This window comes from Enhydra lutris, unplaced genomic scaffold (assembly GCF_002288905.1).
Source record: "Enhydra lutris kenyoni isolate GAN:26980312 unplaced genomic scaffold, ASM228890v2 scaffoldscaffold7, whole genome shotgun sequence".
Lineage (NCBI taxonomy): Eukaryota > Metazoa > Chordata > Mammalia > Carnivora > Mustelidae > Enhydra > Enhydra lutris.
Window position 1 is genome coordinate 30,663,288 of NW_019154091.1, and position 14,685 is coordinate 30,677,972.

The following is a 14,685-nucleotide window of genomic DNA, read 5'->3' on the forward strand; positions in this document are numbered from 1 at the left end:
ACCCAACCAAAAATTTTTATAGAACTTTATGTTATTGGGAGGTTGGTGCTAGAAATGGGTGTCAGATGTGGTATAAGAAGTTAAATCTCCCCTGAAGATGATATTAAGTTCTTAAAATATATAAAGTAAGAAGAGCAATATAAAGCAGCATTTAGATACAAAGTGGTAGAAATATCTAAAAGTGTGGGAAAGTATCTGCCTCTGGGAGAGGCAAACTGATGATCATGGAGAAGATGAGAATTGCTGGTTTTTATTGTAAGCCATATACACACAGTACCATTTGACTTCTTAAATTCTGCACGTGTCACTTCTGTAGAACTACAAATTAAATTTTATGATTGACTCTATGATATCACAAATCCACATTCAAGATTCTAGGCAGTTGTTTCCGTTTACATTAGTGGCACCACTGGAATTCAGTAATAATAAAATCTAAAAATCACAAGTAATTTATCAACTCACTCAAGAAATATGGCATGGCCTATTGTATACAGGAATGCATGCATGGAAAATCAAAGGTCCTTTAGTTGAGTGACAGCAACATGTGGTATGGTTTCAAAGTGACGATTTTGAAAATTTTTTTAAAGACTTATTTATTTTAGAGAGAGAGAGAGAGAGAGAGAGAGAGTGTGTGTGTGTGTGTGTGTGTGCATGTGTGTGTGCGAGTGGGGGAGGGGCAGAGGAAGAGGGAGAGAAATCCTCAAGCAGACTTCCTGCTAAGCACAGAATCCAATGAGGAGCTTAATTCCAGGACCCTGAGATCATGACCTGAGCCAAAAATCAAGAGTCAGACTCTTAACTGACTGAACCACCCAGGCACCCCAAGATCTTGAAATTTTTCTAATTTTTTCCTTGAAGTTTACTGTCCGCTCCAAAACTCACCACAGCTACTCCTTTATTTCATTGAATTCCATGCTCAATGCATTTTACAGTGTTGAAAGAAATTTTGCAGTTCTTTTTAGGGAATTTGAAGGAAGAATTAATGATAGCTACCTTTGAAACTGAGCAAATTGTTAAAATAAAGGCAATTAACTTTATGGAAAACACTCTTGTTTGGGACTGTTTATGAACAGGTAATCTCCTCATTACTCACAATCACATCAGGAATCCCAGTCATGCATATTAGACTGTTTTTGGCCTTCATGCTCTGAATTTGTCTATTATGCCAAAGGGATTTCTGTAAAGTGGACCTGGAAAGTAATAGAACCATGGGTCACTCCTTGAGTGGCCATCTCTGTCTCTCCCTTCCATAGGAAATAGTTGTAATAATCAAGAGATTCTTAGCTATGGATAAAAAATGAATAATTTGCCTTCTAAACTCTCTCTCAGATATAGAACTTGTTACTGTGTTTGGGAGGATAAATGGATAAATATGGTCTCCTGGGGGTTGAATGCCATGCAACCAAAAGAGGGAATGCCAAAGAGACTCTTGTTCCCAGCTGGTTAAGATATATGTATATCCATGACAGCTGCTTGCTGTGCCCAAAGCAGCCAATATTTCTTTCAGATAGCACTCAGACTTGACCAAGTTGTCGTTGAGTGCCTACCACATGCTCATGACCATACTAGGCACTATGTAGGACATAACAGTATTAAGACATGGGCTTCATGTGAATACCCAGCTGGGACTATTCACAATTCAACAGTCCAATCCTGAGTTTTCTTTGATGACTCCCCCAGTGCCTTCACACACCAACTGCACCTTCTCCAAAGTTCTATTGCACAGTGAGCTCAACTCAACACAGTGCTTGGTATAGAGTTGGTATGTAATAAATATGAATTACTGCTTTTTTACACTACATATAGCCATTAAGTATGTTACATATATAAATTCATATATTAAGAAATGGCTTTCCTGACCATCTAATCTAAAATAATAGTCTTCCCCCACCCCTCTTCCTACTCCCTTACCTTATGTTTATTTTTCTTCATCTTACTGAATGACTTTATACTATATGCCATTGTCTTTCTCTTCCCACTAGAGCAGCATGACAGCAGTGGAGAACCAAGAGTAGAGGGATGGGAGTGTCTCACCCCAGCAGAAGGCAATAAGGAAATGCATTGTCTGTTGGGAATTTAAAAACAATACTTACACCTACAAAAATCAGTGTGCTTTTATTCTCACCATGCACCATCAACTTAGAGAAAAATGCCTGGGTGCTCTGCCAGGGCACGGTGCTTCCCACCACACTGCCCTTGGTAAACTATTAACAGGGATTTCATCTGTTTTGTTCACAGATTACTACATCACCCAACTATAGAAATAGTTGTTATTGAAAATAATTTCTCCAATTTCTCATGTATATGATTTATCCTCCCACATGGACATTTGCATTAAGAACATATATTAATACTGTGTGTGCACGCGTGTGCGTGTGTGTGTGTGTCCTGCACAGTGTCCCAGTGGTGAGCATGTTGTAGGCACACAAGAAACACTTGATCAAGCTTGGTTAGGGTTTGTACCCACCATCTGAAAGTTAGGATGAGAAAGGGCCTTGGCAGAAATGTTGTCAGTGGATAACATAGCCCAAGAAAATAATTTCATGACAGGACAGAGGAAGCAAGATGCCACCCCACACTTCCAGTCCTTTATTGGTAAACTGCAAGGACCCTGAGCCTCCCACTGCCACTTCTGTCTGTTGCTTTAGAAATAGATAAACTTTTGTGGAGAACCCACTCTGGTCCAAGCACCGAGCTCACCCTTTGCATGTGTTATCTCATGTAATCTCAGCTACCACCATGGGTAAAGGTACTACTATTGTCCCTATTCCATAGGCAATGGAACTAAGCCTTCATGAGGTTTCATACCTTAAAAAAGATTATTCATCTAGCAACTAGTCAAGCTGGAACTAAATGGTCTACTACCAGAATTAATGCTCTAAAATACATAGTAATTTAAACAGACTCTCCTAATCAAATTAATTACTATAGGTAATTTTCCACAAATATCTTTAGAACCAAGATGTTGCCAGTAATGTTTCAGCCCAGGATTCTGTTTAGCCTTCCTCCTACTGCATCAGTTTGAACCCAGGAGTCAAACTGGTCAATGAACTCACATAGTCTTTAACAAGCTCTTCTCACAGAACTAGGCGTGTTACCTCACCCTTTTCGCAACACCACAGTAAAGAGCTTATCAGCCCGGCTCCATTGGTGGCAGAAAAAAAGCATGCAGCTGGTCATTGACCCCTACCTCATTTTGCTGTCCAACCCCAATAAGCCAAGTCCTAAGTAAAACCCAGAATAAGCTCAACCAGTAGAATAAATAAAATAAAACCTGCAGTGGATGCCTCATGGACCTAATGTGTCTTTAAGTTCCACCTCCTGTGAAGTCACCCATTCAAACCTGTGAATCGGTGTCACCCCAGTGCCCTCAGCTGGTTAGTTCCCTCTTACTCCACAGGTAGGACCCCAAGGCCAGCCTAAAGCTCAGTATGACATGACCTCCACTGAGCACACTTACTCAAACTAAACCAATTTATTTGGTTTGGAACGTAGGAGCTGTGGGGAAGGAGGCATGTTTGTGAGACCTAGAGCAGGGCTTCTCAAACTATAATGCACATGCGCATTCTGTGGGGGCGCTTAGTAAAAATGCAGAGTCTGATTCAGCTTTTCTGAGGGAAGGTCTGAGATGTTACATTTCTAGCTTCCGGGTCAGACTAGTGCTGCTCCCTGACCCACACTTTGAGTAAAGAAAGGAAGCAGGTGAACCTCTGGGCATTTTTGAGGGAAACAAAGCCTGTTTTAAGATTCACTAGTCTCTTTTCTGGAGTCTTCCTTCTATAGACACACAGACACACACACATGCACACACTTCTTGTCCTTTTTCCCTGAAACCTCCAGGGTTCTATGCTATCCCCTAAATATCTAAATCCACCTTCCTTCAAGAAGCTCTCCACATTTAGACATTTCCCAGTAGGTCCACCAGAGCTCACCTGTTTACCTAGTAGGTAACTGGCTGGCTAACCTAGGGAAATCAGAGGACTTCAGCCTGTTGCTCCTGGGCCAACAGCTGCCCTGGACTCTGCTACACAAGGAAACAAAGGGTTAAGGACAATATTCAGAACTTTTCACATGCTGACAGGACTTCCCCTTAGCTTAACACACCGATTAGAGTCACACAGAAAGATGAGAAAGTCCTGAGGGGTGTATCCCAATGCTCGTGCATGGGTACCTCCCTCCCAAAGGGGGTCCAAGGCCAAATAAATTTGAGAAAAACTATATTCCATTTCTCTTCTCCAGTTGTATATTAGCATAACAAAGTCTCTGAAAAGTCCTGCGGTAAAGTTTATTTAGCTTTGTTTAAGCCAGTGACTCATAAGCTTATTCACTCACAATGGAACTTTTGGTTTCCCCCCACAGCATCTCATGGGACCAATTTTCCATAGAGCATCTAGGGGCATCTGTTTTACAAGGCCAACAATTCCATTTTTTAATATATTTAAGATGTGAAAATCTCCCTATGAGATTCAAACCGAGTCTCATCAATTTTGCAGCCTCATGGTCTCTTAGATCGTTTCAGCAAGGAGTCGTCACTGGTATTTTTTTAAAAGCACAATTCACAGGCAATACAGTAGAGGGGAAGTGACTGAAGACTGGTCATAAACTTAGGTGTGAATCCTAGCTCCGCTGCTGATTAGCTGTGAGCTGACGCAAGAAAACCTACATCTCAGGGCTGCTAGGAGGACAAGAAAACCTACTTCTCAGGGCTGCTAGGAGGAATGCAACTAACCTGAAAAGAGCCAGGTGTTTAGAAATAGTCAACACTTGGAGTATTTGAATGGGTTGTACAGATGAAACGATCACTGAGCCAGCTGAACAGCCCCATGGGCTTGGACGGACCGGAGCTGTTTCTGCTCGTTCTTGCTCAGACTGCTATCACAGCCTCACTTAACTGCATGCACCCAAGTGGTTTTTATCAAGCAATGTCAGGTTATCTATCTGATTACCGGACTTTTCTTGAATGGGCATGAACTCTGACCATCTTTGCAAACTGGCTTAGACCCATCCTGAGTCACATCCTTTGTCAGATCATTTTAGATACATTGAATGTATTTCCCTGAGGTTCACATTCCTCCCAAATACCACCTAATTAATCCAAAAGCTGCACAGAGAGGAAAGGTCATGTGTAGAGCCAGGCACATTTGGATCCCAGTTGTGCCACTTACTGACCTATGGAAAGTTACTTTATTCTCTTTGCACCTCCCTATTTATAAAACATAGATGATATTATGTTTGTTTGGCAAATTTGTTCAGAGAATGAAATGTGTAAAATCAGATATGTAATTATATAAATGAATGTGTAAAAACTGTAAAGCACATTGCCCAACACTTGATAAATGATCAACAATATTAACTCCCTCCTCTACCTCTCTTATACCCAACCACCCCTGAAGGTAGAGAATGAATTTGGTTGGGCAAATCCATAATGATAGCCTCTAAGGAGATAATTCTGGTCCTATAGGAAAGACCATGATTATCACGGAAACTACAACTGTATGGCAGATTTCAGCCTTCCCAGATAAGAAAACAAATTCTTCGAATGAGACTTTTGTTACGTCTCCCCACCAAACAGCTAAAAGTTCTTTCTGTGACTTGTAAAAGTGATCCAGATGATTAAACAGAACCCTGGTACAATCAGCTATACCTTCTCTTAAGGAGCAGTTACATGGAAGAGAGACTAGACAACTTTTGGCAGATTGTTTTCAGGCCAGAGATGGCAAGGATACATACTGCCCACTCTTTCCACAGGAATTCACACCAGTGGTTTGGATGGAGCGAAAGGGAATGTGAGGGAAGGTACAGGGGCAATTAGTGTCTGAGTTCAGCCCACACAGTGCCTAGAGCAGAAGAGCCAACTCAGAGTGTGGGCTCATACATTAGGCTACCCACTAGCTATGTGTGTGTTTGTGTTTGACTAGCTTTCAAAATGCTGAGCTTCCCTTCATCCTGTGGTCATTCGACAAGGATGTTCTTGTCATCAAAGAGCAGCAAGAGCCAGGTACCAGAAATATCCACAAATGGGTTTCCTCATTGCTGAGATTCAAGTCTGGTTTCACTCTTTCATGGGGGAGAGGGAAGAGGGCATGTACACATATACCAAAATAGGCTCAATAACAAAATGGAGATGACAGAGAAAGGTCAGTGAACTTGAAGACAGATCAACAGAAATTATCCAGTTGTAATATCAGAGAGAAAAATGATTGAAAAAAATCAACTAAGACTCAGGAAACTATGCACAGTATCAAAGGTCTAGCATTTGTGTTGCTGGAGTCTTAAAAAGAGGTAAGAAAGACATTGGTACAGAAAAATAAATGTGAAGAAATAATAGCTGAAAACTTTCCTTATGTACTAAAAATTATAAATTTACAAACTCAAAAACAATATAATCCCAAACAATATAATCTCAAAGAAAACTATGCCTAGCAGTGCCTGGGTGGCTCAGTTGATCCAGTGTCTGACTCGTGATTTTGGCTCAGGTCATGATCTCGGGTTTGTGGCGTTAAACCGCAAGTCAGGCTCCATGCTCAGTGCAGAGTCTTCTTGTCCCTCTCCCACCCCCCTCTGTCCCTCCCCTTGCTCGTGCATGTGTGCAACCACACTCTCCTTCTCAAATAAAAAAATAAAATCTTAAAAAAAAAATAAAAGCATAGAGTTTGGGGCATACAACAGTCCCAATTTGCAGGTGACATCATTGTAAACACAGAAAATCCCCAAATATCTATTTAAAAATCTCTTAAAACTAATAAATGACTTCATTAAGATTGCAGGACCCAAATTTAATTTATAAATATCATACTATTTTTATATGTTGACAGTAAATAATTGGAACCTAAAATTTGCGGGGGGAGGGGAATTATTATTTGCAATAGCTCAAAGAGAAACATGAAATATTTAGATAAATGTCTAACAAAATTTGTGTAACATTTACATGCTGCAATCTAATTACACTGATGAAAGATATCAAAGAAGGACTAAACAAATGGAGAGATATACCATGTCGATGGACTGGAAGATTCAATTTTGCTAAGATATAAGTTCTCCGCATATAGATCTCTGGACTTAACACAATCCTAATCAAAATCTTAGCACGATTGCACAGATATCAATAAGCTAATCATAATATTGGGAAATCAAAGGAACAAATAACCAAAACAGTTTTGAAAAAAGACAAACTTGGAGTATTTACACTATCTGATTTCAAGACTTCTAATAAAAGTACAGTAGTCAAGATAGTGTAGTATTGGCAAAATGACAAGCACATAGATCCATGGAACAGTAGAGAGTCTAGATATAGATCTACACAAATATGGTCAACTGATTTTTTTTTTTTTAAGATTTTTTTTTTTTATTTGACGGAGAGAGAGATCACAAGTAGGCAGAGAGGCAGGCAGAGAGAGAGGAAGGGAAGCAGGCTCCCCGCTGAGCAGATAGCCCGATGTGGGGATGTGGGGCTCGATCCCAGGACTCCAGGATCATGACCTGAGCTGAAGGCAGAGGCTTTAACCCACTGAGCCACCCAGGCGCCCGGTCAACTGATTTTTTACTACAGTGTAAAATTAATTTAATTTAATAACTTTTTCTAAGTTATTCAACAAATAAATCTGGATAATTGGACATCCATACACAAAGAAGTTAGTCTCAACCTATATCTCAAACTTTATACAAAAATTAATTCAAAATGGATCATAGGCCTAAATGTAAAGTGTAAGACTTTAAAACTTTTAGAAGAAAACAGAAGGAAATTGGGGAAGCTTAGATTAGGCAATATCTATATTTCTTAGATATAAAGCATAAACTATGTTGGAAAAGATAAGTTGCACATTATCAAAATTATAAACTTTTGTTCTGGGAAAGATACTGTTAAAAATGAAAACTTAAGTTACAGACTGGGAGAAAATACTTGCATATCACATACCTAGCAAAGTTTTTATATCCAGAATATTAAACAATTCTCTAAACTCAAAGGTAAGAAAACTCCAATGGGCAAAAAATTTGAACAGAAATTATACCAAAGAAAATGCAAAAATAGCAAACAAGCACACAAAATGATATTCAACATCATTAGTCATCAGGAAAACACAAGTTAAAACACAATGAGATACCACTGCAGAATGGCTTTTTGTTGTAGAATGGCTATAATAAAATTTTCTAAACTGATAAAACCAAGAACTGGCAATGAAGAGAAGAAACTAGATGTCATACACACTGCTAGTGGTAATGGAAAATGGTATGGCTGCTCTAGAAAATTTGGCAATTTCTATAAAGTTAAGCTTATACTTAAAATATCACCCATCAGACTTCTTTCCAAATATTATCCTCAGATTCTCATGAGGAAAAACAGAGATTTTCCTCCATGGTCAGGAATAAGACAGGAATGTCCACTCTCACCATTACTATTTAACATAGTATTAGAAGTCTTAGCTTCAGCAATCAGACAACAAAAAGAAATAAAAGACATCCAAATTGGCAAGGAAGAAGTCAAACTGTCAATATTTGCAGATGACATGATACTCTATGCAGGAAAACCTGAACAAAAAGTTGCTAGAACTGACACAGGAATTCCCTAAAACTGTAGGATAGAAAATCAACATAGAGAAATCTGTTGCATTTCTATACATGAATAATAAAGCAGCAGAAAAAGAAATGAAGGAATCGATCCCATTTACAATCTCACCAGAAACAGTAAGATACCTAGGAGTACACCTAACCAAACAAGTGAAAGATCTATACTCTGAAAACTATAGACCACTTATGAAAGAAATTGAAGAGGACACAAAGAAATGGAAAAACATTCCATGCTCATGGATTAGAAAAACAAACACTGTTAAAATGTCTATACTACCCAAAACGATCTACACACTTAATGCAAACCCTATCAAAATAACACCAGCATTTTTCACAGAGCTAGATTTTCACAATCCTAAAATTTGTATGGAACCACAAAAGACCCCGAATAGCCAAAGCAATCCTGAAAAAGAAAAGCAAAGCTGGAGATATCATGATTCCAGATTTCCAGCTATATTATAAAGCTGTAGTCATCAAGACAGTATGGTACTGGCACAAAAAGACACATAGATCCATTAAACAGAACAGAAAAACCCAGAAATGAACCCATAATTATATGGTCAATGAATCTTCAACAAAACAGAAAGAATACACAATGGGAAAAAGAGAGTCTCCTCAACAAATGGTGTTGGGAAAACAGGACAGCAACATGCAGAAGAATGAAGCCAGACCACTTGCTTACACCATACAAAAAAATAAATTCAAAATGGATGGAAGATCTAAATGTGAGACAGGAAAACATCAAACTCCTAGAAGAGAACATTGACCTTGGCTGTAGCAACTTCTTACTAGACACGTCTCAGGAAATAAGGGAAACAAAAGCAAAAATGAACCATTGAGTCTTCATCAAGATAAAAAAAAAAAACTTCTGCACAATGAAGGAAACAATCAACAAAACTAAAAGGACGCCTATGGAATAGGAGAAGATATTTACAAATCACATTATTTGATAAAGGGTGGGTATCCAAAATCTATGAAGAACTTATCAAACAAAGCACCCCAAAATAAATAATCCAGTTAAAAAATGGGCAGAAGAGGGGAGTCTGGGTGGTTCAGTCAGTTGAGCTTCTGGCTGTTGATTTCAGCTCAGGTCATGAATCGAGCCCTGCACTGGGCTCTGCACTCAGTGGGGAGTCTGCTTGAAGATTCTGTCCCTCTGCCCCTCCCCCAACTCATGCATATGTGCTCTCTCTCTTTCAAATAAATAAGTATTTTAAAAAGAATGAAGGGGAAGGAAGAAGGGAAAAAAAGGAAAGGAGAGAAGGAGAGAGGGAGGGAGGGAAGGAAGAAGGAAAGAAGAAATGGACAAAAGACACGAATAGACATTTTTCCAAAGAAGACACCAGATGGCTAACAGACACATGAAAAGATGCTCAACATCACTCATCAGGGAAATACAAATCAAAACCACGATGAGATACCACTTCACACCAGTCAGAATGGCTAAAAATTAATAGCACAGGAAACAACAGATGTCGGTGAGGATGCAGAGGAAAGGGAACCCTCTTACACTGGTGGTGGGAATGCAAACTGCAGCAGCCACTCTGGAAAACAGCATGAAGGTTCCTTAAAAAGTTAAAAATAGAAGAATCCTATGACCCAATAATTGCACTATGGGGTATTTACCCAAAGGATACAGAAATACACATTTGAAGGGACATATGCACTCCGATGTGTATAGCAGCATGATCAACAATAGCCAAAATGTGGCGTGTGTGTGTGTGTATGTGTGTGTATATACATGCAATGGAACATTACCCAGCCATGAAAAAATGAAATCTTGCCATTTGCAATGATATGGATGGAGCTAGAGTATATTATCCTAGTCAAATAAGTCAGTCAGAGAAAGACAAATACCATATGATTTCACTCATATGTGGAATTTAGGAAATGAAGCAGATGAACATATGAGAAGGGGAAAAAAGAGAGAGAGGGAAGCAAACCATAAGAGACTTTTCTAAAAGATAGAAAACAAGCTGAAGTTTGATGGAGGGAGGAGGATGGGGGATGGGCTAAATGGGTGATGGGTATAAAGGACGGCACTTTATGATGAACACTTCTTATGATGTAAGTGATGAAGCACTAAATTCTACTCCTGAAACCAACTAGAATTTAAATAAACATTTTGAATAAATAAATAAATAAATAGTACTCTCAGAAATTAAAACTCTTGATCACATTAAAAACCTGGGCATTAATATTTATAGAAGCTATTCATAATGGCACCAAACTGGAAATAATCCAAATGTCCTTGAATGGGTAACTGGATAACCAAACTGAATTATAAACATTCAATAGGGTCTTTCCCAGCAATAAAAAGGAATGAACTATTGATCAAAGACTTTAGGCTTAGTGAAAGAAACCAGACTAAAAATGGTTTATCCCATAGATTTCATTTATGTGACATTCAAGAAAAGCAAAACTATAGGGACAGAGAACTGATCAATAGTCACTAGGAGGTGGCGTTGATCACTAAGGGGAAGCATAAGGGAAGTGTCTCAGGTGAGGGAACTATTGTTTGTGCTAGTCCTGATAGTAGTTCTTCAAACCTATGAACTTGTCAAAACTTGCAGAACTATATACAGGATAAAAATTGAATGTTACTGTATGTAAATTAAAAATAAAAGAAAGCTGGAGTAGTTACGTTAATATCAGAATATAAAAGCAGAAATCAACAAAACACAAAACAGAAAAACAATTAGGAATATACATTTAATCAAAATCTGGATCTTCAAAAGGTTAGGAAAACTGATAAACCTCTTGCGAGAGGGATCAAGAAGAAAAAGACACAAATTACTGGGATGCCTGGGTGGCTAAGTAGGTTAAAGCCTCTGCCTTCAGCTCAGGTCATGATCCCAAGGTTCTGGGATCGAGCCCTGCATCGGGCTCTCTGCTCAGCAGGAATCCTGCTTCCCTTCCTCTCTCTCTGCCTGCCTCTCTGCCTACTTGTGATCTCTGTCTGTCAAATAAATAAGTAAAATCTTTAAAAAAAAAAAAAGACACAAATTACTGATATCAAGAACAAAAGGATTATCACTATAGAGTCTACAGATGTTAAAAGTAAAATAAGAGAATATGATGAGCAACTTTATGTTAGTGAATTTGACAACTTAGATGAAATCAATAAATTCACCAGAAGACATAAACTGCCCAAGCTGATAAGTACCGACAGATAACCCGAATAACCCCGTATCTATTAAAGATACTGAATTGGAAGGGGAGGACCTTCGTATAAAGAAAATTCCAGGGACAGCAGACTTCACTCAGGAAAACTGCCAGTGATTTACAGAAGAAACAATACCGACTCCATCCATGTCCTTTTGGAAAATAGAATAGGAGGAAACACTTTCTAGTTCATTTAATTATTTTACAACTTTTAAAACATCAAATAGAGAGCAGTGCTTTCATTACTTACAAGACCCCCAGATCAAAATCATTGCCCAAGAATTCCTCCAGCAGACTTGTATCCAGCACTGGGTTCTCCAGAGTGTCACTGGGCCCCTGAGCTGCAAAGACAAATTTAAAATGTTCAGATTCATGAAGATTTCAGAATTGCTAATATCTGAAAACATTGATATGCCTGTACCCAAGAATTTTAAAGCAATGAAACAGTATAATACATTTATTGAGAGTGTAATCTTTCTTCCATTCAAATATTTCTTTAGAAGTCTCTTTAGATTTTGATGTAATGAGCACCGAGTGTTATATAAGGCTGATGAATCATTGCCCTCTACCTCTGAAACTAATAATATATTATATGTTAATTAATTTAATTTAAATTATTAAAAAAAGGAACTCTCTTTAGATATTACTCTCCTCCAGCAACCTTCCCTAAGTCTGGTTTAGGTGCCCTTTTTTATGTGCTTCCACTAATAGCCTGTGCTTTGTTTTATGCACTATTATAATTGCTTGCCTTTGTGTTTGTTTCTCCACCTAAAGTCTTTAAGAGCAGGGACTATGTCCTTCTTACAGTAACCATAAGAATCTATGGTGTAAAAAAAGGCAGCAATAAACATTTGGGGATGGATGGATGGATGGATGGATGGATGGATGGATGGTTCATTGGATGGATAGTTAGATGGAAGGAAGGATGGATGGTTGGTGAGTTGGTTTGTTGTTGGACAGATTATTTCCAGTTAAGTTCATCAAGAAGTATCTTGCTTCACATTTTTGTTAAACTTCCCAAAATGTAACACAATATTTTTGTCCTTTTTCTTGGTTTGAAAAAAATAAAAATAAACTTACTGGTTTCTTTCTGATCATAATAAAGACATTAGAATTTAAAAAGAATAAAAAGTATAAAACATAGGAATACATAATAATGAGGACAAAACAATATTTGATTATAGATAACATGACTCTATACCTAGTATACTCAGGAGAAATAATTGGCAACAATTAGAAATGATCAGAAAATTCAACAGAGTAGCTGATCAAAACTAAATATAAAAAAAATTTCTTTATATATAAAAAATAATCAATCAACAATTTCAATAAATATAATGAAGAGGATTCTATTCAAAATGACAAAAAGTATAAAATACCTAAATACATATTTAGGGATAAGATTTTTTTTTAAAAGCTAAAAAAACCTCTATGAGGGGTCATAAGAAGAAATTTGAATAAATGGAAAGACATTGATCTTAGACTAAAAGACTAAAATATCATAAAACTTCTACTAGATATTGTTTAGAATATCTGCCAAACCCACATATACATTACCTGAGAACTTTCCCCTTGTGAAAATGGTCTCCAGCAGCCATATTTGTAACACAACCTCTACAGGCACCCAAATCAGGGAGACCCGATCCACTGGTTGACCAGGGACCACTACAATCGTTTCTCCTAAGAATCTCAACGAGACTTGGTTGACCAAGAGTTGGTTGTTAAAATGAAGTCATGTAATAACAAGGTGAGCTAGAGTGATAGTTTAAATATTTCCAACACATTAACCCAGGTCCTTCTTGATTTTTTTTAATCCTTACTGAAGCCTGGTTGTTCAATTTTCATTTCAATTACATGACACACCTTTTGAATTGGTGTGTGTGTTATCTGAAATTAAATAATACCCAAGTGAAAGTGTTCTGAAATTATTCTGGAAAAATAAATAGCCAAAAATCACCAGAAAATTATAGAGAAGGAGGTAAATACTGAGAAATATACACAAGGACACATCAAAGGATGTAGGATATATCTGGGGTATATCAAGAAATATCACATATACTGTAATGTATAAGGACTTTTAGTACATGCTAAACAAATCCTTTGATGCCAGTGAGAAAAGGTTTATTTAATAAAAGTCTTGGGAAAAATTGGCTAGACAAATGAGGAAAAAATCTGGATTATTTTCCTACTTCCACAACAAAATTCCAGAGAGAGCAAGATTTCAACATAAATAAATAAAACCATAGAAAGAAAATGTGAGTTAATATTTTTATGATCTTGGGATAAAGGCTTTCCCAAGCATGGCACAAAAGCCAAAAACTATAAAGCAAAATATTGATAAATTTCACTTTCTACATTTTCTGAGGAGGGAAGAATTTTTAACTTTGTATTTTGAAATAATTTCAAACCTAAAGAGAAGCTACAGGAATTTAAAGTAACTCACTTTTGCCCTGCACTCATATTCACCAATTATTAACTTTGTGGGTTTTTTCCCAGGCATGTTCTAAATATATAACACTTCAACTCTCTACCCCCACACAAATATCCCTCATGTAATCCAATGCTTTGTGTTCTTCCTAGGGGCAAGGTACCTTCACATTCAGATCATGGCACTAGTTACAGGAGAGCCATTTTACATTTAACTTTTGGCTTTATATCTCATTCATTAAAATAAATTTTTAAAAATCTTGAGCCCCTCCCCAATGGGAAAAACTGATGGATGCCAGAGATAGACAGATGAGAGGGAGGAAGAAAAAGAAGAGGACAGAAAGAGCAGAGAGATCACCAACTCTTTTCAGTTACATAAACTAAGAGGGAAATGGATGGAAGATACTCTTAAATGTTGTGATGGTCAGAATTAACCTCAGAGTGGAGTTTAGTCTTGAGCAAGACTCTGAAGAAAGGACAGGATGGAGATGAGCTGGATAAGACCCCTTCATTCTTTCATTGATTCAA

The 14,685-nt window shown here is 37.7% G+C and overlaps 1 protein-coding gene across 1 annotated transcript in view; it reads right to left on the bottom strand.

Annotated features, from left to right (window-relative positions):
* The window catches only part of LOC111142003 (myelin regulatory factor-like), a 118,840-nt gene that overhangs the window by 78,592 nt on the left and 25,563 nt on the right, over nt 1-14,685 (bottom strand). Inside the window, exon 2 of the mRNA XM_022494930.1 lies at nt 11,981-12,071. Within this exon, the coding sequence (XP_022350638.1) occupies nt 11,981-12,071 (91 nt within the window). The remainder of the gene's footprint in view (nt 1-11,980; nt 12,072-14,685) is intronic.